This window comes from Lipophrys pholis (assembly GCF_963383615.2).
Source record: "Lipophrys pholis genome assembly, chromosome: 19".
Taxonomy (NCBI): Eukaryota; Metazoa; Chordata; class Actinopteri; order Blenniiformes; family Blenniidae; genus Lipophrys; species Lipophrys pholis.
In genome coordinates this window covers 822,343-849,206 of record NC_137647.1, presented here as the reverse complement: position 1 = coordinate 849,206, position 26,864 = coordinate 822,343, and the positions used below count along the sequence as shown (strand labels likewise).

At 46.1% G+C, this 26,864-nt stretch overlaps 2 protein-coding genes across 6 annotated transcripts; both read left to right on the top strand.

Moving 5' to 3' along the window:
* The first annotated feature begins 269 nt into the window (after positions 1–269).
* Positions 270–8,106, top strand: ptger1b (prostaglandin E receptor 1b (subtype EP1)). Of its 2 annotated transcripts, none has more exons than XM_080488618.1 (3): positions 270–475; positions 2,977–3,872; positions 6,965–8,106. In XM_080488618.1, exons 2-3 carry the CDS (start codon positions 3,024–3,026, stop codon positions 7,238–7,240), a joined length of 1,125 nt encoding a protein of 374 aa, XP_080344744.1. In that variant the 5' UTR covers positions 270–475; positions 2,977–3,023; the 3' UTR covers positions 7,241–8,106. The 2 variants fall into 2 exon arrangements, with proteins under 2 accessions (XP_080344744.1, XP_080344745.1); XM_080488619.1 differs by having other exon boundaries at positions 282–475; positions 2,977–3,934; positions 6,965–7,864.
* A 1,931-nt stretch (positions 8,107–10,037) lies between these two features.
* On the top strand, positions 10,038–26,744 carry ilf3b (interleukin enhancer binding factor 3b). Of its 4 annotated transcripts, none has more exons than XR_013936285.1 (18): positions 10,038–10,093; positions 12,653–12,749; positions 13,375–13,598; positions 13,705–13,879; positions 14,144–14,291; positions 15,899–15,990; positions 17,062–17,157; positions 18,066–18,177; positions 18,266–18,366; positions 18,441–18,552; positions 19,065–19,178; positions 21,651–21,856; positions 21,942–22,121; positions 22,196–22,477; positions 22,882–23,011; positions 23,100–23,147; positions 23,570–24,826; positions 25,994–26,613. XR_013936285.1 is itself a non-coding variant. In XM_080487042.1 (18 exons), exons 2-18 carry the CDS (start codon positions 12,747–12,749, stop codon positions 26,119–26,121), a joined length of 2,544 nt encoding a protein of 847 aa, XP_080343168.1. In that variant the 5' UTR covers positions 10,038–10,093; positions 12,653–12,746; the 3' UTR covers positions 26,122–26,744. The 4 variants fall into 4 exon arrangements, 2 of the variants coding, with proteins under 2 accessions (XP_080343168.1, XP_080343169.1); XM_080487042.1 differs by having other exon boundaries at positions 24,434–24,826; positions 25,994–26,744; XR_013936286.1 differs by having other exon boundaries at positions 10,043–10,093; positions 18,269–18,366.
* The last annotated feature ends 120 nt before the right edge of the window (positions 26,745–26,864 follow it).

The window sequence follows — 26,864 nt, the reverse complement described above, 5'->3', positions numbered from 1 at the left end:
TAAATAAAGCAATGTAGAAGATGGAGTGATTGAAGTTTCTGGTTACTGCCTGGAGGATACGAGCTAAAGACTCAGAATGAGGCAGAATGAGGCAGAATGAGGCAGAATGAGGCAGAATGAGGCAGAATGAGGCAGAATGAGGCAGAATTCAGTGTTTTACTCATGAACTCCACTTGCTGTGTTTCCTGGCTGGGGCTGGTCGGTGGCCGGGACACCCAGAGGTGGAGCGAGCTCAGTGCAGCTGGGTGGAAGTATAAAAGCAGAGGTTTGTCCTCTGAGAGGAGGAGAACACGCTGTGTGAGGACTGGGGAGCTGCAGACTCGCTCCGGGTTGCATAATGAGGAACTACTTCAGGTGACGGAGGACGCTTTGCTTGGGACCAGAGCAGGAACAGCCTGGACTTATTTCTTGGACAGAAGCAGCAGTTATGACTCAGACTGATCCTGAGCGTCTCCATGGATTTCTCCTGTCAAAGGTGGGTAAAAGGTTGACGTCTCCGTGTGACATGACTGATAATAGGACATCGTTCTTCAAACTGTGAAGCATTATCATGTGTAAATACTGTTGGTTTGCTTTGTGGATATTTTAAAGGCAGCAGCACATTCCACTGAAGCTACGCAGCAGATATCAAACAATCTGTGCAAAGTGAAGAAAAGACGTGTTTAACACAAAGTCATTATTAAACATGTTTATGTTCTGGAAAAATCCTGATGTCATAATAGAGCTTTAATAGGAATTACAACCTAAAACCTCCAATAAAACAGAGGCTGTGCTCATGGCCACAGGGTGGAGCAGTGGTCAGCATGTTTATCACACAGGCTCAATGTTCCTGGTTCAAGTCCAGACGAGGACGATAAACAACCAACAAACCACGCTTTGTTAATGCCCTCAAGGGCATTAACAAACCACACTTTATTAATGCCCTTGGGGGGAAAATTATTTGCTGACCAATCATATTTCTGGGATTCGGAGGTGCAGCCACATCATGGAGCTCCTGAGGGGTCAAGGGTCATGGTCAGGGACCTCCAGGCCCCCAGCTAGGGGAGTCCACTCCTCTAATCTCTGGGCCACCACCACAGAGGTGTTGGGATTAAACAGATTTTAATTCTAATATTCTGGTTTTCCCTACAACAATCATAAGAGAGATCTTGTCAGAAACTCGTCTCTAATCTGACTTTCTAATGTTGTTCAGTCGTTCTAAAAGCAAAAATCTGTTCTTAAGTGTAAAACTGTCCAAAATAACATATTTCACAACTTATAGTTAAAAAAACATCTTTAAATAGAATAAAATTATCACAGGATGTCATAAAAAAAAACCTTTCCTCTCATTCTAATCACTAACTAATCATAACTAATTAATAACTTACTAGCTTTAAAGAAAATGGTCGTTTATGCTTATTTTTCCTCTAAAAGGGTTCGACCAGAACCTTCTGAGTCCAGTTTGCATATTTTAAATGTGTACTGAGGAAAGTCATCTCAGATGCATGCAGGGAGAACATTAAGAACACACACACACACACACACACACACACACACACACACACACACACACACACACACACACACACACACACACACACACACACACACACACACACAAACTTTGGACCGTCTTGTGGGAGTGCAAACCACTACACCACCGTGCAGGAACACGACCATATTGCACGTCCACTGTCTTTACAGAACATCAAGGATGATGATTGTAAATCCACCATTTAATGTGCATTATGGTCGTGTTCCTGCACGGTGGTGTAGTGTGTGTGTGTGTGTGTGTGTGTGTGTGTGTGTGTGTGTGTGTGTGTTCTTAATGTTCCTTCTACAGTCCAATTTAAAGTCACTGGTGACTCTAAAATTGCCTGTAGGAGAAAACTTTACAGAATAATCATTAAAACTATGTTTGGATAATCTGGTACCAAACAGCAGCATAATTCAAACTTCGACTAAAACTGACAGATCCAATGAGACTCCAGTGGACATCATGTTAGTCAGAGATATCTGGTCCCTGCATCACCTTTAGTCCTGCTGCTCCACGTCGGACAGGAATGTGTTCAGCGCCAGCAGAAAGTGTCAGAACTTGTTGAGGCGCTGCTGCCAGGAGGGAAACATGACAGGTTCTGCTGGAAGGAATCTGTTTTCAGCCACTAGTTCCTTCTCCTGGTCGCCCACGCTGAAAGACAAGCATGAGAGCGATGAGAGTTCATGGTTCACTGCACACAGACTGCAGGGAAGCGTCGGAGGAGGGTCGTTCACAGGCAGAACAAATTGGGTGTGGATATTTTTCCCCAGTTTTGACATGTGATGTATTTTCTTTTGCACACTGGTGCTCGTTTCCATTGTTACAAATGTGATTTTAGTTTGTTTCTCAGAGTCCAGCTGAACAAACGTCCCTCAGTTCAATAGGCTCCAGCTGCCAAGCTGCTGCAAGACGAACAACCTGAGGGTTTAAAAACAGAAGACGTCTGCTTGTGTTTGGGGGCCGAGCAGCGCTTTAATGATGCTGGTTCCAATCCCGCATTTCACTGCTTCTTCCCACAATCTAAACTCTAAATGTCCCGCAGCTGTGAGTCTGTCTCTGCAATGGACTGATGTCCAGCGTCCTGCCTTCCCCCTGTCAGCTCAGGTTGTCTCCAGCACCTCTGAGACCAGAAGTTGGATAAAACAGACAATAGATGATTGATGTAGAGATAATCCAGCTCGGACTGGTCCAGTTTACTCACTTCATCCCAGAGGGGTCAAACTTCAGGCCTGTGGGACAAAGCCGGGTCCCAAGAGGCTCCAGTCCTTTCACACCACAAAGAAAATGTTGATTTTGTTTTTAAAAACAAATTTCTCCAGAGATGCGACAGAACACTGAGGTTCTCCGTAGTGATGTTTGTTTTGGTGGAACTACAAAGAGAATCTTTAAATCTATTGGTTATAGCTCTAACTGGAACTAAGAAGTGAACTGTTTGACCCCCTGCTGCGTCTTCGTTACAGTTTCTCCTCCACTAGAGGAAGCAGGTCACGCCCGGAGTGCGGCGGTGATGCTGGCGATGCCTCCCTCCAACGCCTCGGCCATCACTGGCTCCTCCCCCCTCTCTAACCGCACCGGCGCCGCCATGGTGGAGGCGCACAACGCCACCCGCCCGGCCAGCGACCCCACGGCCGCCGGCCTCACCATGACCCTGGGGATCCTCTTCAACGTGGTCGCGCTCGTCATCCTCGCCAAGGCGTACAACCGCTTCCGCCGTCGCTCGAAGGCCACGTTCCTGCTGTTCGCCAGCTCGCTGGTGGCCACGGACCTGGCCGGCCACGTCATCCCGGGGGCGCTGGTGCTGAGGAGGTACTCTGCCAGCTCGGCCTCCGGCGCCAGCTTTCTGGGCGACCCCGCGGACCCCGACGCCTCCTGTCTGTTTCTGGGAGGCTGCATGGTGTTCTTCGGCCTGTGCCCGCTCTTCCTGGGATGCGCCATGGCCGCCGAGCGCTGCCTGGGCGTCACCAGGCCTCTGCTGCACGCCCGCCTGGTGACCACGGCGCGGACTAAGATGGCGCTGACTCTGATCTGGCTGCTGGCTCTGTGCGTGGCCCTGCTGCCCTACTTCAGCCTGGGCGCCTACACGTACCAATACCCCTGGACGTGGTGCTTCATCAGGGTGATGGAGGACACCGGAGCCGCAGACCTGGCCTTCGTGCTGCTGTTCTCCACGCTGGCGTTCAGCTCTCTGGCTCTGGCCTTCCTGTGCAACACCGTCAGCGGCTTCACGCTGGTGAGAGCGCGGATCAAGAAGAGGTCCTGCTCCCAGAGGAGCTCTGCTCGCTCCCACGACACAGAGATGGTGGTCCAGCTGGTGGGCATCATGATCACTTCCTGCATCTGCTGGAGCCCCCTGCTGGTGAGTCTGGGAAATACAAGGAGCTTTTCAGTCAGAGGAGACGGACTTCAGTTTGCAGGAAAGTGTTTTTTTACTAAAACAATAGATTATGTTCTCTCACCTCTTGTTGCACCTATTCTCTCATTTATAAGACTAATAATCCAACCAATATTTAATTTATTATTCAGAGGATTTGCAGTGTAAACAAATGTACATTCACCAGCAGAGCTCTGAAACAAATAAATAATTAACTGTGAGAACATTTTTATCAATTTAAAGGTATTTTTACCTTCGTGTTTATACAAATATTGTAGGAATTGAAGGATTTCTGACTAAATTCAGGTGTGATGGAGCAGGAAACCAAAGAGAGATCATAGGGTTAGGGTTACTGCTGGTTACTGCTGGTTACTGCTGGTTACTACCAGGCTGGTTCTCCTGACGACTGACAAGAATCAGGAAGCTGCATTAAAGCCGAACCAAATGTTGCACTAAGATTTCCTCTAACCTTTCAGTGATGTTTTTAAGTTTCTCTGGAAACTTGGAGGTTTTCATTAAAGTTTGTTTTGTATTTTAGCTGCACAGAAGAACTGTTATATCTTAAACCCAATTCATATTTCAGATCTTGTTTATTTTCAGACCCGGGATATAAATGAAATACAACTGATTAAGGCTTGAGTAAGCTGCTGTAGATTCTAAACTCTTCAATGTGTTTAATAAAGATCACTATTGCTTCAGGCTGAGCAGGAAATGAAACCTGAAGTGTCACAGCAGCCTAATGTTGTGTTCGCTGCTGTGAGAAAAGGTTTCCTCAGAATGTTCAAACACAAACTCACTAAACTAAAACTGGTTTGATATGTGTGAAACTGTAAAGGAGTTTGTGTTGAACAGGTTTACGGTGAGTTTAGATGTGGAATGGAAACGGATCGGAGGACTTGATTGAAGGATCGGTGCGTTGAGGCGAGCAGCTCAGGTTTACACGACGGAACACCGAAGCAACGGCGCTCAGAGGAAACACAACTTTATGAAAGAGTTCAGACTCCATGGAAAGAGTGGAAGCTAAACCTTTCTGAAAGGCTGCTACTGATCATGTGACCACAGTCATAGTAACTACTCTCTTCTGCACATGCTCAGTAGAGACAATCACAACAAAGTTTCCTCCGTAGTGTCACGACTCCCCGTCCAGATTCTCCTGGACTTGGTAGTTTTATAGTGGACACAGAACGGACGAACGGACGAACGGACGGACGAACGGACGGACGGACGAACGGACGAACGAACGGACGGACGAACGGACGAACGGACGAAGGAAAGATACTTATAATAACAATCCAACTTTGTCGTCTGTCCACACACGGTAACTGTTAACATACAAACTAATGAAAAAGATCCTTTAACCAAACTCAGTTTTTCCAGCCTGTTGAGAAAAATACTTTTAAATCATCAAGTAGTAATTTGAGGTTAGAAAACTTGCTTAACTTGATGTATCCCAGTAACATTCACTTAGGAATATGATTGATTTTCCCAGTGTCCTTTGTGCATTCTTTTAGACGCGTGTACTACTACTTATACTTTTATAAGTATATAATACTTTTATCCCACACCGTGTCTGCACATGGCTCGGTTGGTAGAGTGGTGGTCTCCCTATCAGAAGGTTACAGGTTCAATTCCATTCTCTGCCTGCCTCTGGAGTGTCCTTGGGCAAGACACTGAACCCCAAACTGCCTGTGGGAGTGAGTGAGTGGTGGTGGTCAGAGGGTCCATGGTGCAGCCGCTCTGCCCCAGAGCAGCTCTGGCGACATACATCAGCGTCTTTGAGTGTCAAGAAATGCTCTTTATAAAACCTTTGTATTATTATTATTATTATTATTATTATTATTATTATTATTATTATTATTATTATTATTATTATTATTATTATTATTATTATTATTATATTGACTTTAATATGATTAAAACTTAAGATAAGCTCTCAGTTACTTTGAGTACTGCCAACTCAAAATTAACAAGTTATTATATTCGGAATTCTTTAATTGACTTTGAGAAAATGAACTCAAAATAAGTTGCCATAATCTAAATTCTTCAATTGACTTTGAGTAACACAAGAAGTAATTACTCACAAGAAGTAATTTAAGTTAACATGAATTAGTTTTTGTAAGACAAAGAGTTTGAGTTGAGTTTTCCTGAAATCAAAGTCAACATGTTAGGTTATTTTTTTACAGTATGGACATTTGGACATTTGGACATTTGGACATTTGGACATTTGGGCATTTGGACATTTGGACATTTGGACATTACCTCTTGTTAAAGGCCCTCAGATTGTGAGGACATATTTGTGTTTGTTGTTTTTTACATAAAAACACCAGAAGCTGCATAACTTAAGACAATAAGAGGACAAGATCATGTTTACACGGCAACACACACACACACACACACACACACACACACACACACACACACACACACACACACACACACACACACACACACACACACACACACACACACACACACAGCAGACAACAATGAGCTCTAAACAGGAACACTGGGATAACCTTCTAGTGGACACACCACCAAGTTGGATTGTTATTACGGTGACTGTCAAAATAAAACTACCAAGTTGGATTGTTATTATGGTGACTGTCAAAATAAAACTACCAAGTTGGATTGTTATTACGGTGACTGTCAAAATAAAACTACCAAGTTGGATTGTTATTACGGTGACTGTCAAAATAAAACTACCAAATTGGATTGTTATTATGGTGACCGTCAAAATAAAAGTACCAAGTCCAGGAGAATCTGGACTGGGAGTCATGACGCCATTGAGGAAACTTTGTTCTGATTGTCTCTACTGAGCATGTGCAGAACTACTAGTCACTACGATTGTGGTTCACATACGGAGATAGATTATTTCCAGAAACGATGGTTTCTGCCCGTCTACACAACGTTTTACGTTCTCACTTGAAGTCGTGTAAACAGGGTCTTATATTGTGCAGCTCTATAAGTATGACACGGACTCTGTGGAGCCGCTGCAGCATCAAACTCTGTGAACTTCCAGAGGACGAGGAGCTAAAAGCTCGATGGATCCTGATCAGGCTGTTCTCTTCCTCTCTCAGGTGTTTGGGCTGATGTCAGTCATCCGCTCCTACAGCGACCCGTTCTTCAGCGACAGAGATACTTACAGGGGTCTGATGGTGACGGGCGTCAGGATGGCCACCTGCAATCAGATCCTGGACCCGTGGGTCTACATCCTGCTGCGACGCGCCATCCTCAGGAAGATCTACCGCATCACTAAGAGGCAGGCCAGCCTCAAGGGGAGCATGTTTCGCTCAGTCCGCTGGGACATCGGATCCTTTCAGAACTCAGAGAAAAGCAGCGTTAATAAGATCTGACAGCGGGGGGAGAACGGGGTGGTGGCATCTCCGTCTTTAATGCCAGCGGGATCCGTGACGGTGGTATTCAGGGGTAAATAGTCTTTTGACTAGCAGGAACAGGAAAACAAATGAAGTATTGTGAGAGCATCGGATCTGAAACATCACTGAACAGCTGAGGGCGGTTCTGAACAGCTGAGGGCGGTTCTGAACCAGCGTGACAATAAATAAAGAGCACGATGAACTGTCAATAAAAACAGTGCAATGATAGTCTGTCCTCTGTGAGAGCAGGTGTAAATAAAACTGTTTCCTGAAGAGGAGACTTTGTCTGAAAACGTCCATCTCAACTCTGTAAATGTCCTCGGACACGTTGTAAAGTTTCTAGTGACTTGAGTCGAAGCACCAGAGGGCCAGAAGAAGCTTTTTACCTCAGCTCGAAGATGTGAAAAAGATGCAGATGCATGCAGACGATGTAGCGCTGTGACATGAATGTGAGTGTTTGTGGACGTCGCTGCCGTGTCTCCGTCTTCCCCGAGTGTCTGGGGACTGAAGTGAAGCTATGTCTTGTAAAAGTTAATCCAATGTGACATTATGAGAAGAAAATAATTCAGTGTTGTACAATAAATGTGTGTCCATATATCTTTCAGATCGTTCTGTTTTATGAATAACAATGTGGGTTTTTTGTGTTTTATACCTCAAGACAAGCTTCTTACATGAGATATAAACGTCTATGTACTGTGCAGAGGCTGGGATGTGGATCAGTACCTCCAGGTCACAGTACAAATCCTTATATTAGGGTTTTTTTTTTTTTTTAAGTTAAATCAAAATGAAAATTACATCTGGGATTCAAAATAAATGCTCCAGAGGTTCAAAACAATTTCACAACAAAGCAGATTATTCTGGTTTTCTTTCATATATGCAAACTAACCACTGGTTGGTAAAGAAGCATCCACAACTGGTTAATGTGACCAAAGTCAGGCTGAGGAGTGAAGCTGTAACTGGTGAACTTCTTCTTGGTGAAGCCAAATAGAAGACAATCATCCAACCAGCTTTTCATTAACTTGAGGGGTTAGGGTCAGCGACCTTTACTACCTGTGCCAGCGAAAGTTGGGAGAGAAGGGACGATTTGACCAATTAGATTTTGGGACATTAACAGTGAAGCGTTTCAGAATAAATTTAAAAGAACTGTCACTTTTCCATAAGTCATGGTAGAATTCTATTTTGTTACCTATTGAGGTACTTGTACTCTGCTGTAATGGATTTGATGTTCTCTGAGAATCACTGAAACAAACAGCCTTATGAAAGCTGTATTACATTCTGAAATATGCCCAGATGTTTCTCTATTCTCTGGCTCTAAACCAGCAAACACTCCTTTTCCCAGCAAAGCTTATCTGGTGGGAACGGAGCGCCATCTGTGTGAATGTCAAGGTGAAACTCAGAAGCTTCATCATGAGCGCTTCCAGCCACTCTCAGGCAGACTCGTCTGTGTCTCTGGTTTTGCTCTTTTGTCTTGAGGCCTCAATAAGATGCTCCTGACAGAAGGACCTTGTTCAACGACTTTATTCCAAAGCAGCATCGGAAAGAAAAAATCCACGACACCAAGTGGATGAGAGAGGCTCCTCATGGAGGAGATCAAAGGAGATCAGTGTCTGTTGCCATGGAGACGCTCCCTGCTCAGTGTCTGACAGGCTAGTTAGCATCGATATGAGCTAATGGCTAACATGCCTACCGAGTGCTCGTTCTTGTTTAGCAATATTTTTGAGGTGATCGGCAGCAGAGGTGGTTTGAGATTCAAGATTCAAGATTCAAGATTCAAGATTCATTTTATTGTCATTCTACTTTTCAGTACAATGAAATTACTTCAAGCACAGATGGAGAGAAGAAGACACATTGGGAGAGGGAGGAGAAAAAAGTCACATTGCAGACAGTACTCCTTAGAGTAAAGTCTGGAATATAGGAAAAAAACACCTCAGCACATTTAGCATCCAGCATATTACAACATAGTACATGTCACAAGACAGAGCACATAGGATTCCACGGGGTGGGTGGGTGGGAGGGGGGGGGGGGGGGGGGGTTGCAGGAGAGAGGTTACCTGTCTCAGAGTCCACCATTTGAGGACATTCCACAGAAAGGTTTGGGTTTAATTCGTCCATCAATCCACTGTGTAGATAAAGACAATGACTGGATTGATGAAGGGCAGACATGGCAAGAGAATTCACATGATTTGCGATGCATTTATCATCAACAAAGCTGCAGCATGATCTGGAAGGCCATAAGCGGATATCCACAAGACGTTAATACAACATTAACTAAAACAACACACACTTGTTCTTTAAGGTTTGAATGAGGAGGCAGTGTCAGATTCATCTCTGCCCAATGAGGGATCTCAATTGAGATTTTTAGAGTTTCTCTTTGGAAATTATTTGATTTACATGTAAGCAATACAATAATTGAAGCGCCATTGTTTCACTGTTTATCTAAATGATATGGGTCCAGTTCTGCAGAAGCCCATTCTTTTCATTATGCTAGAACAAGTGAGAACGGCTCTAAAACATCTGTAATAACCTGGAAAAGCGTTGTGCTGCAGTGCGGAGCCTCGGTCTGGTGTTATCACCTGATCAGACCAGATCAGGTTTCACAAAGACCCTCACTAAAAGACCCCAGACAGCTGTTGAAAGACATTTTAACCCCCCCATGGCTATTGACCACGCCCTCATTTGATGCTCCTCTTTTCCTATTAGTTATAGTAGCAGTCACTTAAACCGTCGGTCCAATCAGGTCCGTCCTTCCAGGTTGTGGGCGTGTCCGCTCCACTCCACTGGAGACCGGGAGCGAGCGTGCGGAGCACGGTCCAGCAGCAGAGACGGCCCCGCGGTAAGTTGTGAGAAAATCACTCCGATCTAACTCCTCCGGTGTCTGGAACTGGTCGCGGTCGCTCATTGGCACAGGGAGACGACTATAAGCGCAGGAGGACGAGTTCTTGTTGGTACCGTGTTGAGCTTTTTGGTAGGATGGAGCTCGATGCTAATGCTAACAACCAGAGGGTCCCCTCGACCATTTTGGTCCGAATAAAGCAACAGACTGGCGTCCGAATTTCACCCAAAGCTGCGTTGAACGTCTCACTCTAACGGCGAGGCGAGCGGCCGGGAGGAACGAGAGCAGGCCGAAGCGTTTCTTGTAGTTTAATTGGGGTTTTTCGAAGCGACGGGGTGCTTTAATGTCGGGGGCTGTTAGCTTGTTGCTATGGAGCGTTAGCTTCTGCGCCGAATTAAAATGGCGTCAGTTTTCAGCTTCCTCTCCTCCGGAGCCGGGTCCGGTCGGTTCGGCTCCGAAAGCTGCTTCAGCTTGCACTTTTCACACGCGGATCAACGCCTCACATTCACGACGTCTGGCGGGCGAGTGAGCAGCAGGTCGGTGCTGTAGCGCAGCTCGGTCAGTAACTTGTTGACTGTCTGGAGGTTTTTCAGTGTTAATGTTAATGTCTTATGGGTTATGGGCGCTTCGTGATTGCTCTGCAGATATTCCTAATCAGCGCACATCTACGAATCTTTGCGCAAGTAAAGAATCCATTATTTGCGTAGCGTAAGTCGCTCTTTACATGAATACAAGTGAAAAGAGTGTGTGAGCGTCAGGATGTCTTGCAACTAATATATATTCCAGTGTTTGATTTATCGATTGAAGATCCATGTTACTTTTAAGCACATTTGTCCCCATGTTCTCCTTCATTACATGTTAGGCCCCGTTTACACAACAACAGACAACACCTTGTCTTCCACTGCAGCAGACACACTCACAACAATGTAGTCAGTCTGCCGGGCCACGGGAGGGCGCTGTTGCTTGTTTTTGTAATGAAACCGAACAGACATGTGTACAGAGAACAATACACTGTAAACTCGAAGAAAATCGAGAGTACCCGCCATTTATATTGAGTGACAAATCGAATGCTATCAGGGGAGAGTCTCAATTATTAAACTACCGATATGAAATCGTCCCCGTCAAAGAAAAGTTCCACCTTGGGGGGCCGGTATAAAAAAAGTCACGAGTGCGGTGGGTATGACCTCCGGTGTCGTGTAAACGTACCCTCCAAAAGTGAAGAGAGTTTTTCAGATACACTCGTGTTTGTTGTCGTGTAGACGGGGCTTTAATCACAAAGTTTAGCAACTGGTGGGACCTAATGTCCCCGAAGGGCCACGTGAAGAAGTAACACCACTATTGTGGGATAAGACATCAGCTGACTTCATCTTTGCTAATTAATGATTATCTCTATTTTCCATTTCAGAAAATGTTTGCATTTACGCAGCAACGTTTTGAAAATGTGTACTTTCATGTTGGAGCACTAGTGGGTGCTGTTTCTTTCTTTGTTTTTCTAATGAAACGACACACACATGCAGCAGAGAACAATATGCTACAAACAATAACATTTGGAATATTTTGGACAGACGATCGAGTCGGATTGTTATTACGGTGACCGTCAAAATAAAACTACCAAGTTCCAGAAAGTTTTTTTTCCTCCGTTTCTATAGAGACGGCGTCTGAGTGCTGTCAGTGGCTCTGAGCACCATTGTTGTGTAAACGGACACTAAAACACAACGAAGCTGAGCACGGTCACTTGAAAACATTGTTGTGTAAACGGGGCCTCTGTGCGTTTTGACATGACACACACACACACACACACACACACACACACACACACACACACACACACACACACACACACACACATATATATGATGTCCGGTGCCATGCAGTGACTTTTGGGATCCCTTTGGATTCAGTGTTTTCATCATATGAACACAGAGATGGGGCTTGGAAACCGTTCCAGCTGTCCACAACATTTCACTTTCAAGTCGAACTAAATAATAAATTTTATGTTTGAAGATTCAAAATGTTGTCTACGATATAAAAACACGTGAGCGGAAGCTGGAATTGTGAAGCCTGTATCTTTAGCAGAGTTCGGTGATAAGCTGCTTTTATCCATTCGGACCAGACGGGATCACAGCATCTCCGGGTAAATCATAACGAATCAGCCTCAATGTGGCCAGCAGCAGGTTAAGGTCCAATGGTTTGATTAGTGAAGAATTAAAGGGTTGCTTATGTCTCTAATATTACAAACTGGTGTAAAACCTCAGTGAAGCTCGTGGAGGATTTGATGGATCGGTTGTGTGTGATCTTGTGCTTTGGAAACGAGGAGTGTGTAAGAACCCTTGTTGTGACTTTACTTGTCTGCAGTGAACTCAAAGCGGGGCTGTGTGGTGCTGGAGGCCTGTGGCGCGGTGCCAGCTGTGTCGCTGCAGCTGTTCACTGCTTCACTTCTGGAAATGTTCAAACCCTCCAGCTTCACTAACCAGCTCCTTCAGAATTACAAATGTGTGCCATCCATGATTTATAAATTCTTTTCCAACACAATAGCATCTTTTCTTCTCCCGTCTGTAGGAAACACAACCAAACTCGTCTGCTGCCATCAAGGAAACCTCTTAAATACCACCACTCACTGGACTGGGAAGTCCTCACCGTCTGCAGAGCAACTATGGTAAAGGTTTCCCTTTAAATCCTCCCTTGTTCACCATGAAATGACAGAGCAGAGGACGCACTGGCCTTTTTGTCAAATGTCACTCTTAACAGGACAAATAAACATGTCACATCTAATTTGAGTGTCTGCCGTGGTGCTGGCGTGTTTTCATTGCCGCCTGCCAGGAGCTTTAGTAACACATGCTGCAGCTTCCACATCACTGCACTCCTCTGAGTGGCCTTTCGGTGCCTGTGAGGGCATTGTGTAATCACTGGTGTTCAGGAGGCCTCGTTAGTCACTCTTTTAATTAATCACAGCCAAGCAGGCCACACAGAAAGCAGGCCTATCTTTATCATCAAGTGGAACGTTTTAATCTTGTTAAATGGGGCAGTGGCGACATTGGCGTGAGGCGGTTCACTGGAAGTTTGCTGCTTTCTTACCCGTGAGTCTGAGAAAAGCCCAGAATTCCCAGCTGCTCCGGTTGGATCAGGAAGAGAATCCAGTGTAAAATCAAGCATGTACTGCATGTTTTTTTTTTTTTTTAAAGAAATGTTTCCAGATCACATTTTTTTCTGTTGTAAATGAGCCCTTTGAACTCCTGAAACTCTTGATTACCTCATTAATTTATGATCTTGTGCCTTCCTAGGCTCCCCCAATGCGCCACCGATCCATGCGCGTCTTCCTGAACGACGACCGCCACGTCATGGCCAAACACTCCGCCATATATCCGACTCAGGAGGAGCTGGAGAGCGTCCAGAACATGGTGTCTCACACAGAGCGGGCCCTCAAGGCCGTCTCCGACTGGTTGGATAAACAGGAGAAGGGGACTTCCAAGTCAGATTCAGATGGCGCCGAAACCGACAAAGACAGGTGAGTGAGGAGGCGGCGGCGGCATGTTCCCAGGTAGCAGGGAAGGTCGTGAGAGAGCTTCTCCTGGAACTCATGTTTTCTTTCTGCTGTGTGTGTTTGGGGGAAGTGAGCACAGGGATCAGGCTGCTCGCTCCCTACGTGGAGTCATGAGGGTCGGCCTGGTCGCTAAAGGCCTGCTGCTGAAGGGGGACCTGGACCTGGAGCTGGTGCTCCTCTGTAAGGACAAGCCCACCATCACCCTGCTGAAGAAGGTGTGTGACAACCTGGTCACTCAGCTCAAGGTGAGAAATATGACAGTTGTGTGCGTGTGTGACCTTTCAGATAAAGTACTATAAAGTGGTATGAGCATTCTGGTGTTAATAGTTGAAATTAAGCAGCAGTTTTACTTTCTCTATTGGTAAAGTTTAGAGCTGCCACTAATTACTGCTCCTATAGTTGAAATGTACAGTTATTATCGTGCTAATGAAACTTTAATCTGACTATGGTGTCTGAAACTTTAAGAAAAAAAGTGCTATATGAGTGAAATCCTTTTTCCTGTTTTCCAGTTGATCACAGAAGACAAATACGTGGTGACGCAGAACGTCTCTGAGGCCAGCATTGAGATCAAGAACACCAAGGAGCCCCCCCTCACCCTCACAATACACCTGGCTTCCCCGTTGGTGCGTGAGGAGTTGGAGCGGGCAGCAGCCGGAGGTAAGCCCCAGCATATCCCCTCACTAGCTTATCTTTTTGTTTCCTTTTTCTTTTTCTTTTTCTTTTGTTTTTTTTCTTTAGCAGCGCCCCCTCCTGCAACAGGGTGGTCAGGCAGGAAAACCAGGCGAGACAGATATTGTTTATTGGGCCTTCAATGGAGCTAGGGGACAAGAATGCACTGTAACATAATGAAACTGTGCTATACTTGTAGCTCTTTACACTCTCTCTTAGTTCCATGTAATGTAATTGTACATTTTTGATGGCCCAATATACAGTATAGGGCAGGTAGCTTCCTGACTGCTGAAGACGTGGCTTTCTTCTCTCCCCCCCCTTTAAAGGACACCAACGAAATGAAGGCTTACTGAGAATTTAACCAAAAGAGAGAGACCACTTTGTTTGCATGTGTTTTATCATTGATGATGGAACAGTTTGCATTGCAGCAAAAATGAGAAGCAAAACACGTCGTAAAACTGTGTTTGGCTGCTCGACCCAGCAGCGGGCAGTTGACCGTCTCCGATGCTCCAAAGCAGGGAAGGCTCGGGGTTACAGACAACGACAAGAGACACTGAAATTCCATGATCCCGATCCAGCCGCACTCCAAACCTCGATTAGATTAGCTCAAGGCATCTTAATGTCTAAAGCTTCATGTTTAGCTGTGCAGCAACACGGACTTGTGGCGTCTCACAGCCTCTCCTGAGCAGGCGTTGACCCTTGACCTTATCTGTAGCCCTGCGCTCGCCACGATGCCCATTTTGGATCTGTTGTCCTTTTTTGTTTGAAGCCATCAGTTTTGCTGCAGTGTGGACTGGTTTTGATATCCACCTCTTGTGCATCTGATAACTTTTGCCTGTGGTTCCAATTCTGATTCTCTCTGTCAAGCCTTCTAGTTTGTCAATTTTTAGGGACGCTGGACCTTTGACCAACTGGCCGCTCTCTGTCTCGGAAGGGGCAAAGTGCAGCAGTGTACCCAGTATAAGGGGTAAAGGGGAGGGGCTCTACCTCCTGTTCACACCAGACGTGCAAAGAAAACTAAAGCATCAGTCAATTTGCAGCCAGCAAACTCTTACTTTTATTCTCTTGGATATTTTAGAAGTCACACTCCACCCAACACACAGTCGTCCTGAGTGATATTGGAGCTCCGTGTGTTGACATGCTTTTGGATCAACATTAGAGGAGGCATGTTGCACATCACATCGACATTTTCTTTAACCTTTCTGAGGCCCAGCCTGGCTGGAGCTCCCCAGTGGAGGCCCGTCGCACACCGAGCTAGCCACAGACCATATCCAGCTGACACAGCTGTTAGTGCCGATGCTTTAGAATAAAATAAGGAAATTTCAGGTGAGAGTACTTCAGATGGAGATGAATGAACACTGAGCTCACAGAAGCAGTTAAAAGTAGTTGAAGTGTGTATTTGAGTCGGGCGCTGTGCAGACACCCGCACTCACTCAGGAGGTTGAGAGCGCCTGGTGGTCCTCCAGTGGAGGGGTCCCCCTCCCCTTCCCCCTCCTGCCTGTGGTTTGGGAAGGCTGCCTGTGTTCCCCCTGGCCGGCTGACAGAACTCCCCTTGGTCAAACTGTACCTTGTCTTCTTATTCCACCTGCCAATAGAAACGCTTTCAGTCAACGATCCCCCGGATGTTCTGGACAGGCAGAAATGCCTAACTGCCTTGGCATCTCTCCGCCACGCTAAGTGGTTCCAGGTTTGGATCTTGTCTTTATTTGTCTCTAAAGCAGAAGTAGTTTTTTGAGTTTTATGCTGTTTGTTCTTTTTTTTTTTTTTTGTCTTTGATTTGGGCGTTCCTTGTGTTTGTTTTTTTTCCTTTCTTTCTTTACTCCTTTGAGGTGTACTTCTTGTAGTAATACTCAACAACCTGGATGTTTGTTTCTTAGGAAACCTTTGTCATTACACTGTTGGCAGAGTTGCTTTGCTGACTTAACAGGTTCCACCGCAGCTCCATTTATCCCAAAAAAACCTAAATTCTGTGTTGCTGGCTCGAGCGCCGCTGTCGCTTAACTCCGATCAGTAACCGAAAGAGACGGGACTAACTCCTCACGTGTCCAGGTGCAATATTTCTGTAATGCCAGTGTTGCTGTGACTGCGTTGTTGTTGTTGTTGTTGTTGTTATTTTCATATTTCTACCCACTTGGTAGTGTTTAAAGAGCAGCAGTTCCTTGCAGTTAACAATTGTTTGATAATAACTCATCACAGTACTGTCGCCTGTCTCATCTCCGGCTTTTCACTCTGTAACAATCAGCGCTTCATCTCTGCAGCTTCTTATTTCGAGAGTGTGTGGCCTCAAACACTCCTGCTCTGGCTGCTTCTCGTTATTCTGTGTGCCACAAACACAAAGGGAATATTGCACCTCGAGTCCGGGAAGGAATCCTTCGCCACTCATGTTTGAATGACAGCGACAATTGAATCTGCTCCCGTTAAAGCTGGTGTTGAGGCTGAGATGGCTTTATTGACTCCTGTTCTCAAAATATGCTCACGCTTCCCTCCCGTCCCATAACCAGAGATGTTTAACTCCACCATGGATTATTAGCAGTGTCGTCCTACAAATCAAACGCCTAATATCCTATGGACGTTTCCATAATGACAAAGCTAAGCTGTTCTAGTCTGTGTGGCTTCATATTTCTTTGATTTAGTTTGATTTCTTTTGGATGTTTTGATCTTGCTTTCAGCTGCAAACTGCCCCCCCCTCCTGTTTTGCTTTGCTTTAGTTTTCTAACTAAAGCCACTCGTGCCCCTCCCTCCCTGCTTGTGTCAACAGGCCAGAGCCAATGGGCTGCGCTCCTGCGTCATTGTCATCCGGATCCTGAGGGACCTTTGCGCCCGCGTCCCCACATGGTCTCCACTCCGTGGCTGGGTGAGGAGAAGGCCCTTTTACACCGCAGCGTTTTTTAGTGAAATCGGAAATGTTTCGTAGTATTTTTCTTCTCAAGGTGTGTGTGTGTGTGTGTGTATGTGTGGGGTGGGGGGGGACTGCAGCTGTTATCAATACAAAACCAGACCCCCCACAGACGGTACACAGTAAAGCAGAAAAACCAGCACAAGCAGTGGAAGTCTACTGATCCCGTCGAGACGTTCAACACAACATGCTTCCGATTGGATCAGAGTTCCAACTATCACGTTGCATCATGTGTTGGACTGCAGGCCGAGATTATCTGTCGTTAAAGGAGCAGAGCTTCTACTGTCATCCCTTTATCACATGTTTTTTAAGAATATTTCAACAGTGTAATTAAACAACTATTCATTATGTGAGCTGATCGGTTTAAAAGTCGTGGAACAAAATACAAAGGTATTAATTAGCATGGAAGTCTTATTATTAGTATGAAAGAAATGTGGAAGTAATCATGTTGCTTTAAAATTTGTATGTTTACAATTTCTTAATGTCTCAATTCATGATTTAACAATATATAAGTGATCGACATTATTTGATAGTTATAGTATAAAGTTATTCAAGTCATTACTACTTTTTAGAACCAGGATGAACTTTTTCTCTTTTTTGTCTTCGTCCCTTGATTTTGCATGTGGCTCTTGAATGGAACACAATTTCTTTGATTTTAGTTTGTTAATTGTGTTTGTTTGGAGATAAAATAGTTCTGCTCAGATACATGACGTCTGGAAGCCCCACCCTCCACGCTGTCCCAGGCACTGACCTGAAATCTCTCCATGTTAACGACTGAGCTTAAAAATAGCTTCTCCTCTCTCTCTCTCTCTCTCTCTCTCTCTCTCTCTCTCTCTCTCTCTCTTTTTCTCTCTCTCACGTCGCAGCCACTGGAGCTGATCTGTGAGAAAGCCATTGGCACGGGGAACCGGCCCATGGGGGCAGGAGAAGCTCTGCGCAGGGTTTTAGAATGTCTGGCTTCAGGGATCCTCATGGCAGGTATTCACACGTCAGTCCTGCAAACTTCTTCGGAGCGTTCCGTTTGTTTTCCGTCGCGCTAATCGACTCTGTCGCCTCGCGATGTCAGCAGACGGCGCTGGAATCTCAGATCCCTGTGAGAAGGAGGCCACGGATGCCATCGGCCACCTGGACCACCAGCAGAGAGAAGACATCACAGCGAGCGCACAAGTGAGTCCGGCGTTTGGTTGTGGCGTTGAGTCGAGCGCTTCCGAGTCTCACCTCCGGGTTTCTGTCGTCCCCAGCATGCCTTAAGGCTGTCTGCTTTCGGACAGCTTCACAAAGTGCTTGGAATGGATCCCCTCCCCTCGAAGATGCCCAAGAAACCCCGGAGTGAGGCTCCCATCGACTACACAGGTAGAAACAAAGACTCGACTGATCTCTTACTATTATATTATCCGATCTGTTAATGGTTTGGTTCCATGCCTGTTGAAGGATTAGTGCAACGTCAGTGTTTTTGCATTTTTGTTTCAGAAAAGTTACACGTTTACGTGGCAATGTTTTGAGAACAATGTCTTTAAACGGAAACCTTAGAAGTGCTGTGCCACTAGTGGGTGCTGTCGTGCGACGACAAACGTGTGTATGGACAAACAACCAAGTCGGATTGTCATTATGGAGACTGTCAAAATAAAACCACGAGGAGAATATGGACTTGAACTCATGACCCCGCGGAGGAAACGTTGTTCTGATGGTCTCTACTGAGCATGTGCAGAGGACCTGTTAACGACAGCCGTTTCAGTGGCCGTGTTTCAGAAAAATGGCATTTTCCCCATTTCCATAGGGATGGAGTGTTTTCAGTGGCTCTGAGCGCTGCTGTCATGTAAGCGGAGCCTCAGTTTAATGGTGTTTTTCTCATTTCTTTTTCTCAGTGCAAATCCCACCCAGCACGGCGTACGCCCCACCAATGAAAAGGCCTATCGAGGAAGAGGAGGGACCAGATGACAAGAGTCCCAATAAAAAGAAGAAAAAGCTGCAGAAGAAATGTGAGTTCCACTGGTTTCAGTACAATCCACTTTGGAAAAGTATATTTCTCCTCTTATATATTTTCTTAACATGACTTTCCAACCTGTGGGGATAGTGGTGAGCTGAACACTGAGCGCTCTCGCCTTCGACCTTAGTCGTATTCATATCTGGCACCAGGAGGTCTATTAACCGAAACGACTGCCACAGATAAAGATGTTGTCTCACGATGTCCGTGAAGCCAAGGATCAGTCGAGAGAGCGATGAAGAATGGCTGGTGTCAAGGCTAATTCATGCAGAGATAAATAGACATTGAGGCCAAACGGTTGCATCAGAAGTCTTGGCGACTTCTCTGAGCTCCAACTGCCTTCACATAATACTTCATATCTTCACCACCTCTTCTTCACAACTAGTTGGAATCAAACTTGTGACTGGTGAGTGCAGATTATCTTTACCGAGTTGACTCTTTGTAGGATTGGGATGTTTTCAAAATGAATGCGCTGGAGGTGTAGGGAGGCTTTTTCTTAGAGCTGAATGTCCTGCGTTTAACGGTGTGAAACGGCATCGACACACCTGATGTACGAGTCTCTGGGACAACAACACTGCTCCAGAACAAACCTCACAGGAATATCAACCCTTACACACAGACATGTTGTGGAACTTTGGTCAGAGTTGATCTCTGCTTCAGGACCACGTTCAGTGAGAGAATTTGGTTTAATATCATGAGAGGTAGGTTGTTGGTGTCTGTTGTGTGAATCATCTCAGCTCTCAGCTCTGAGGCCATTTTCTCAAACACTAGATGAACCTAAACAGCTTCAGGTGGTTGATAAAAGCTTTGACGACATTTAATTCACAAACATCTGTAACGTTTACCATCTGATCAAGGTTGTGCCAAAAAAAAAAAACAACAAGAAGTGCTGTACTGTCAGAAATGAATTCTCACGTTTCTGTTTCACTCTGAGGCTCATCACAGTCGGCTCACGCTGGTTTTCTGCACAACCTTGAGAGCGACAGTGTCTGCACAAACAATAACAGACCTTGGTGGAATTCTTTCTCAGTGACCAGATTGTTTGTCCTGCAGTCACCAGTCAAACGTCTGTTTTTAGTGTTTAATGATGTAGATCAGGCGCCGCATGCTGCACGATATGATCTCAGGTTGGCCATACCAGTATTTCATCATATTATCTATAAATAACTAAAACTTTTAAGACATGTTTTATTTTACGTGCAGCAATGTGTTAACTCGGGACGTCTCGATCACACATTTTGTCCCCGATACCGATCCGATTTTTCAGAATTGAGTATCGGCCGATACCGATACCGATACCGATACTTTCCCGATCCAATACTTACATTGCTATTACAAAGATACTCAGTAGTGTATTTTTGGAGCGACGAAGATGTCTGAAGCTAAAAGCACTATTGGCAGAAGCTTGTTTAGCTAGAAATTATTGTAAAACTCACTTATTGAATCAAAATTCTTCTCAGAATGACTTAAGAACTTATTTAAACTTTATTCAGTCAGAACAACAAAAACCCAGTTACACTCTGCAGTCTTGTTTCTCTTATTTATGTTAACTTAAACAACTTCACCAAATAAATCACTATATACACGGCTCAACACGAGGCTTCAGGGCATGTAGTACACATGCCAGGCCTTTAGGAGCGCTGTGACTCACGTAGACATTTAGAAGTAGACTCCTGCACAAAAACACATAACCCACTATATATCACTCTAGTTTTATAGGTCTATGGCCCCGCTCCGCCTGCTTCTAGCTTCTGCAGCTCCACCGGAGCTTCTAGTCCCTGGTTGTTCTGGTTATTAGGGGACGTTGCGAACGTCAGTTTACGGCAGGTCGTAAAGCGGGGCTCGCTTTACGGCAGCTGACGTGAAAAGTTTTTTTTTGTTTTGTTTGTTTGTTTTTTAGATCAGCGGGGTGATCAGCTGGATTTACCGATTCCCGATCACTCACAAATTACCAATATTGGCCCCGATCCGATATCTACCGATCGGATCGGGACATCCGTAGTGTTAACATACCATTGAGAAGTTCACATTTAGTGAATTTAACACATGACAAACTGACAAAAAACTGCAATTTCATCAAAACCATAACAACTTTTTCTGTTACACCATTTACACCTTCAAAGGCAGAAAACATTTGCTGACATGAAGCTGGAACTGAACACTTTAGTGGACTGGTTCATTATTATGATCATAAGAACTTCAAGGATCTCAATTGTAGGATACTTTTCTACATCTGTGTAGTTCTCCTGATCACCTGAACCGATTAGTGGGGCTCAAATAGCATTTAATGTAGGCTGACCGAGTATTTTGAAAGGTGCTGAGAAATAAAATGTTTTATTAATGTCATGAATTCTCACAGTTGGAACATTTCATTTCATGGGCTGAATTGGACTCTGGCGGGCCGGTTCTGGCCTGCTATCCGGACGTTTGACCCCCGGGGTTGACGCCTTTGTGTTCCTTCCTCCAGCCACAGACGAGAAGGCGGAGCCTCCTCAGACGATGAACGCCTTGATGAGGCTCAATCAGCTGAAGCCGGGACTCCAGTACGAGCTGATATCCCAGACGGGCCCGGTCCACGTTCCCGTCTTCACCATGGCCGTGGAGGTGGACGGAAAGACCTTCAAGGCCTCCGGTCCCTCCAAACGCACTGCCAAGCTGCACGTCGCCGTGAAGGTGAGAGCAGGAGACTGCGACGTCGTGATTGTCCTGCCAGAAACTTCCACGTCGTCCTGATGGTGAATCTGTATGACGATTTCAGGTCCTGCAAGACATGGGCCTGCCCACCGTCGTGGAACCAAAGACTGAGCCGGTAAAAGTGCAGGAGACGGTCGTAGCAGCCGCCGTGGAGGACGTGAAGCCGGTGGTGACGCCGGTGGAAACGGCTGCCGCCACTGCTCCTGCTGCCACCGGCGGCTCGGACAACGCCGAGGCTGGAGAGGTGAATGTCAGAACAGCTGCTTCGTCACCATCATGATGACCACCAATTAACAGCCCCACCCCCCCCTCCTTCAGACCGCTCGCCAGCAGGGACCAATCCTGACCAAACACGGCAAAAACCCGGTGATGGAGCTCAATGAGAAGCGCCGCGGCCTCAAGTACGAGCTCATCTCAGAGACCGGCGGCAGCCACGACAAGCGCTTCGTCATGGAGGTGGAGATCGACGGGCAGAAGTTCGAGGGCACCGGATCCAACAAGAAGGTGGCCAAGGCGTACGCGGCGCTGGCCGCCCTGGAGCGGCTCTACCCCGAGGGCTCCGTGACCGAGGCAGTGAAGAAGAAGAAGGGACCGCCCATGGTGAGCTGCACATCACGCAACACGGTCTTACTGCGGTGGAGCGTCATGAACCAACAGGTCTAGTCACTGAAACATCCAACAGCAACTTGAGCTGAGGGCTTCTTTCAGCCTCTAGGTGGCAGTGTTGTCATCACATCAGCTTTCTGAGAATGAAGTTGGTAAAACGAATCAAATAGTTGAATTATGAGGAGTTCTAAGGAACTGAAACACGGTCTCCGTTTGGCACTTTGTGCTTCTCATTATAGGAAAAGAGGAAAAGTTGGAACCACCGCTTCAGGCTCTCTGAGAGTCGTTTGTTGCTCCAGTCATGTTTGTTTTTCTTGAGTTTTAAATGTGAACCAAGATTTGTGAAAACAATAGCCTGTAAAGAAGGAAACGCCCTCAATGGTGACGTCTCTCTGCAGCACTCTGCAGGGTTCGGCATGATGGGAGCGTCGGGCGGAGATCAGTTGGCGCCCAGAGGGCGAGGTAGAGGAGGCCGAGGTCGCGGCAGAGGGCGGGGCTACAACAACGGAGGCGGCTATGGCCAAGGAGGTAAAAACAGCATGTTTAATGTTCCACACACTCCAGCTCCACGCTCGACCAACCGATGTGTGTACTAAAGTGTGTTTGGTGCTTCCAGGTGGCTTCGGATCGTACGGATATGGGAACAACGCAAACTCTGGTTACAGTGAGTATTTGACTTCTAATCATCTGGTTTGTTTGAATGTTACTGTCCAAGTCTCTGAGAGCTTCAGACAAAAGCCAGTGTCCTTGGAGAATACTGCAAACAGGAGTTTAATACCTTAGTAGCAGATGCTGGGGCGCTCCCAGTCCAGTGATTTTACATTTCTCTGCTTTAAGCCACAGGATTGAGTCTGGTTTTTTGTTTGACAACCTCCCTCTTATGAGAAGCGCTTTCCTCCGTCTGGCAGCCTGTTCTGAGGACTGACCTACCTGAGCGTGACAGGAGCAGAGAAATCTAAAAAAATCACCCGTCTGAATGCGATCTGACCAATGAGTCACTGAGCTGCCGCTCTATTGAGGCAGAGAAAAAATTAAAACCTCTAATTTTGATATTTCTTCCCTTCTCTGCCCTGTCTCACTCTTTAGGTGACTTTGTCTCAGACTGCTATGGCTACCACGAGTTTGCGACATAGACCCTCCCCCCTCCCCCCCCCAGTGTTAGAAACTCAAAAACAGTCCCATAGAGAGGATAAACAAAAAACAAAAAAAACGGACAGAAATACTCTGTAGTGTTCCAGCAGCATCACAAACTCTCTCCAGCCGCCTCGTCAGAACCCCCTGAGGATTAGGCAGACCCTCCGGCCCGTTAACCCCGCCCTGCTCGCCTCCGGAGGAGTATGCATGTAGCCGCAAAGACACACCCCGGACGCCACCCGGACCCCTCCCCTGCCCTCCGTGGGGACCGGCGGCCGGGCTTTTAGTTCCTGGAGCATGTGGAAGCCGGACGACACACTGCCTCTCTGGATGACACTCTGGATCTAGTCTGTTTACCTGGATGACAAACTGACATCACTTTGGTTTTTATGTCACCTTCATGGCTTTCTGTCGCCGCCATCCTGTTGGTTTTTAATATTTTTTTTTAAACTGGACAGTGTTTATGTGGAAACCTGCTGTTTTTGTGTCACATCAGCCACACTGGTAAAGTCCCAGCTACACTGAATGCATGACGGTTCTTCTCCTGCAGTCTTCTGAGTTAATCCCACCTGATGAACTGACACAGACTGGATTCATGAAGAAAACCAATAAATCAGATGTATGCGTGGGAAAGGAAGAAGACTTCCTGCTCGCTGTTTTTTTTTTTTTTATGTTTTTTGGTTTTGTTTTTTTTAATAAATGTGACATCATGACTGTGCTATTACAGACTCTGTTTGAGTTTCTGGCTGCATCACAAAGACTTCCAGCAGGATGAACGTCCACGCAGTCGTAACCAGGCTTGTTCTTATTCCGCAGGCTACTACAACAACGGAGGGACGAACGGGGGAGCGGGGGCGTCCAACAGCCTGTCGGGTGGGCTCGCCGCCGGCTCGGTCTCGGGCGCTGCGCAGGGCGCCTATGGCTCGTACTACCCAGGCGATCAGAGCTACACTGCCGCCGCCGCAGCCAACAAGCCCCAGAAGAAGAAGAACCCCATGCACAAGGGAGGGAAGGGGAACTTCTCGGGTTCTCTGGGGGCAAACAGCGGGCCCGCCGGGGGCTCCTACAACCAGTACGGCCAGGGCTACGGCCAGGGGAAGAAGAGCTTCAACCAGAGCCAGGGCGCCTCGGCCGGATACTCGTACAGCACTGCCTATCCCAGCCAGGTGACCGGAGGAGCCGGGAGCAACCAGGACTACAGCTATGAAGGCGAGCACTAATACACACACAATACTCTGATTTCTGTTATAATACACATGCTTTTCTGTTACGCTGCTGCTGCTCATGTGCGCCATGGTAACGGGTTCTGCACATGCTCAGTAGCTGGACAGCGTTTCTCCAGAGTGTCATGACTCCCGTCCATACCACTGTTTTCAATGCTCAGCGTTTGTTGTGTTTTGGTCTCCGTTTACATGACAATGGTGCTCAGAGCCACTGACAACACTCAGACACGGTCTCCATGGAAACGGAGGGAAAACATTTCTGGAACTCAGTAGTTTTATTTTGACAGTCACCGTGATAACAATCCCATTGTTAATGTTTACAGCTCATCGTTCTCTGCTGTGTGTGTGTGCGCATGCTTTCATTACTAAAATAAGCAGCAGCGCCAACTAGTGGACCAACATGAAAACTACATTATCTGCTGTTTTTACTGGAAACAGAAATTGTTTATATAACGTGAAACGAAACGGCAAAAATGATATGAACGGTCATGTGACCCTCAGAGGCTCTTTAAAGTGTAAGAAATAACAGCAGCTGTGCATTAGGTGGCAGTAGTGAGTCACTGTCGGACTGTTTCAGGTCCTTTTCAGGAGCTTCAGTCTCTATACAATCTGAACAATTACAGATTAAATAATCCCAACCGACAGATGAGATTCTGCTTTCACTCACCTGCTGATGTTAGTCCTCACACCGACAGCACGTCGATTCTATTTTACCAGAAAAAGATCTTTTTCCAGAGCGTCCTGGCCAAGACGGGCAGCAGAACATTAAGTCCATCATTCAGAACATCTGCAGACAGATGTTCTGTCTCCAAGTCACTGAGCAACTTTTTAAAAGAGTCCAGTGAAACCAGGTTTTTGAGTTTCAGGGTTTTTTTGTAGTTCGAAGCAGATGGAGCCTGAAAGCTGAACTCCGTCCGGACTTTAGGAACGGACAATAAAAGATTCTAAGATTCCGTGTTTCTGTGACTGATGTAGTCTGAAGGTCGGAGGCAGCAGACCTGAAATACCCCGAGAAATATAAACACTTTAGAGATTGAGTCTCGGTACTGATGAAGACCATCCAACACGAGTCTGGGTCATAAAGCCTCAATCAATCAAATAAAATGTTCCACGTTGGACATGAATTAACCTTCGTCTGCCTCGTTCCCATCAGGTTTCAACAGCCAGTCCAGTTACAACTCCTCGGGCAGCAGCCAGGGCTTCGGTACCAGCCACTCTCAGTACCACAGCCCGGTGGGCTACGGCCGCGGCGACGGCAGCATCAACTACCAGTACAGATAGACTGAACCCGCCGCCGGCGCCACCGCCGCCGCCGCCGCCGCCCTCCACGTCGGCTTCTTCTGGGTTTCGGTGGAGCACATGTGGGCACAACAAGGAGACGTGTGGACTTGTCCTGTCAGAGCCGAGCTTGGTGGTCCGCTCAGTGTCGTTCTGTGTCGTTACTTCTCATTTCTTTTAATTTAAATCATCGCTACCGATCCTCGTTCTCGTCCCTGAATATGAAGGCTGGTGTTGAGATTACTCGCTCGTGAGCTCGGACTGTTTTATTTCTCAAACTTGTGTGGCAAGGTTTTGGTTTTTTTTCCCCTTTCTTTCCCAAGTGGAGCTAGAAAAAAAATCTTGTAGTTTAAACTACAAAGACTGTTGTACTTTTTGTAACATTTCAATGGACCCGTTTAGATCGTCTGGTTCCTCCATGCTTGTAATTTTTGGCTCATTTTGTAATTTTACCTCACGTGACGTTGGTTCTTTTAATAAATGTTTTTGGAGATTACTGGAAAGTCCCCTTGCATTCTGATGTCATCCCCTCATTTCTGCTGGATGTAGCTTTCTGGATTGGGTGAGAGAAGATCCTGGTAATGTATAACAATGTGTGTTTGTATTAATAAAGGATTTTTTATTTTAAATACTTTGAGAGTTTTGACTTGAAGTTATGAAGTATTGCTCCCTGGTTCGTACTTTGGCAGAAACCAGGTGATCGATAAATCTACATTTCCATTGTATTCAGAAAAAATGGAGTAAAA

Bases quoted from the DNA above. Each gene is read 5' to 3' on its own strand.
- ilf3b (XM_080487042.1), top strand. The intron at 23,012-23,099 runs GTAAAAACAGCA...TGGTGCTTCCAG, and splicing joins AGGCGGCTATGGCCAAGGAG to GTGGCTTCGGATCGTACGGA. The intron at 23,148-24,433 runs GTGAGTATTTGA...CTTATTCCGCAG, and splicing joins CAACGCAAACTCTGGTTACA to GCTACTACAACAACGGAGGG.
- ptger1b (XM_080488618.1), top strand. From the start codon at position 3,024: ATGCTGGCGATGCCTCCCTCCAACGCCTCGGCCATCACTGGCTCCTCC. The intron at 3,873-6,964 runs GTGAGTCTGGGA...TTCCTCTCTCAG, and splicing joins TCTGCTGGAGCCCCCTGCTG to GTGTTTGGGCTGATGTCAGT.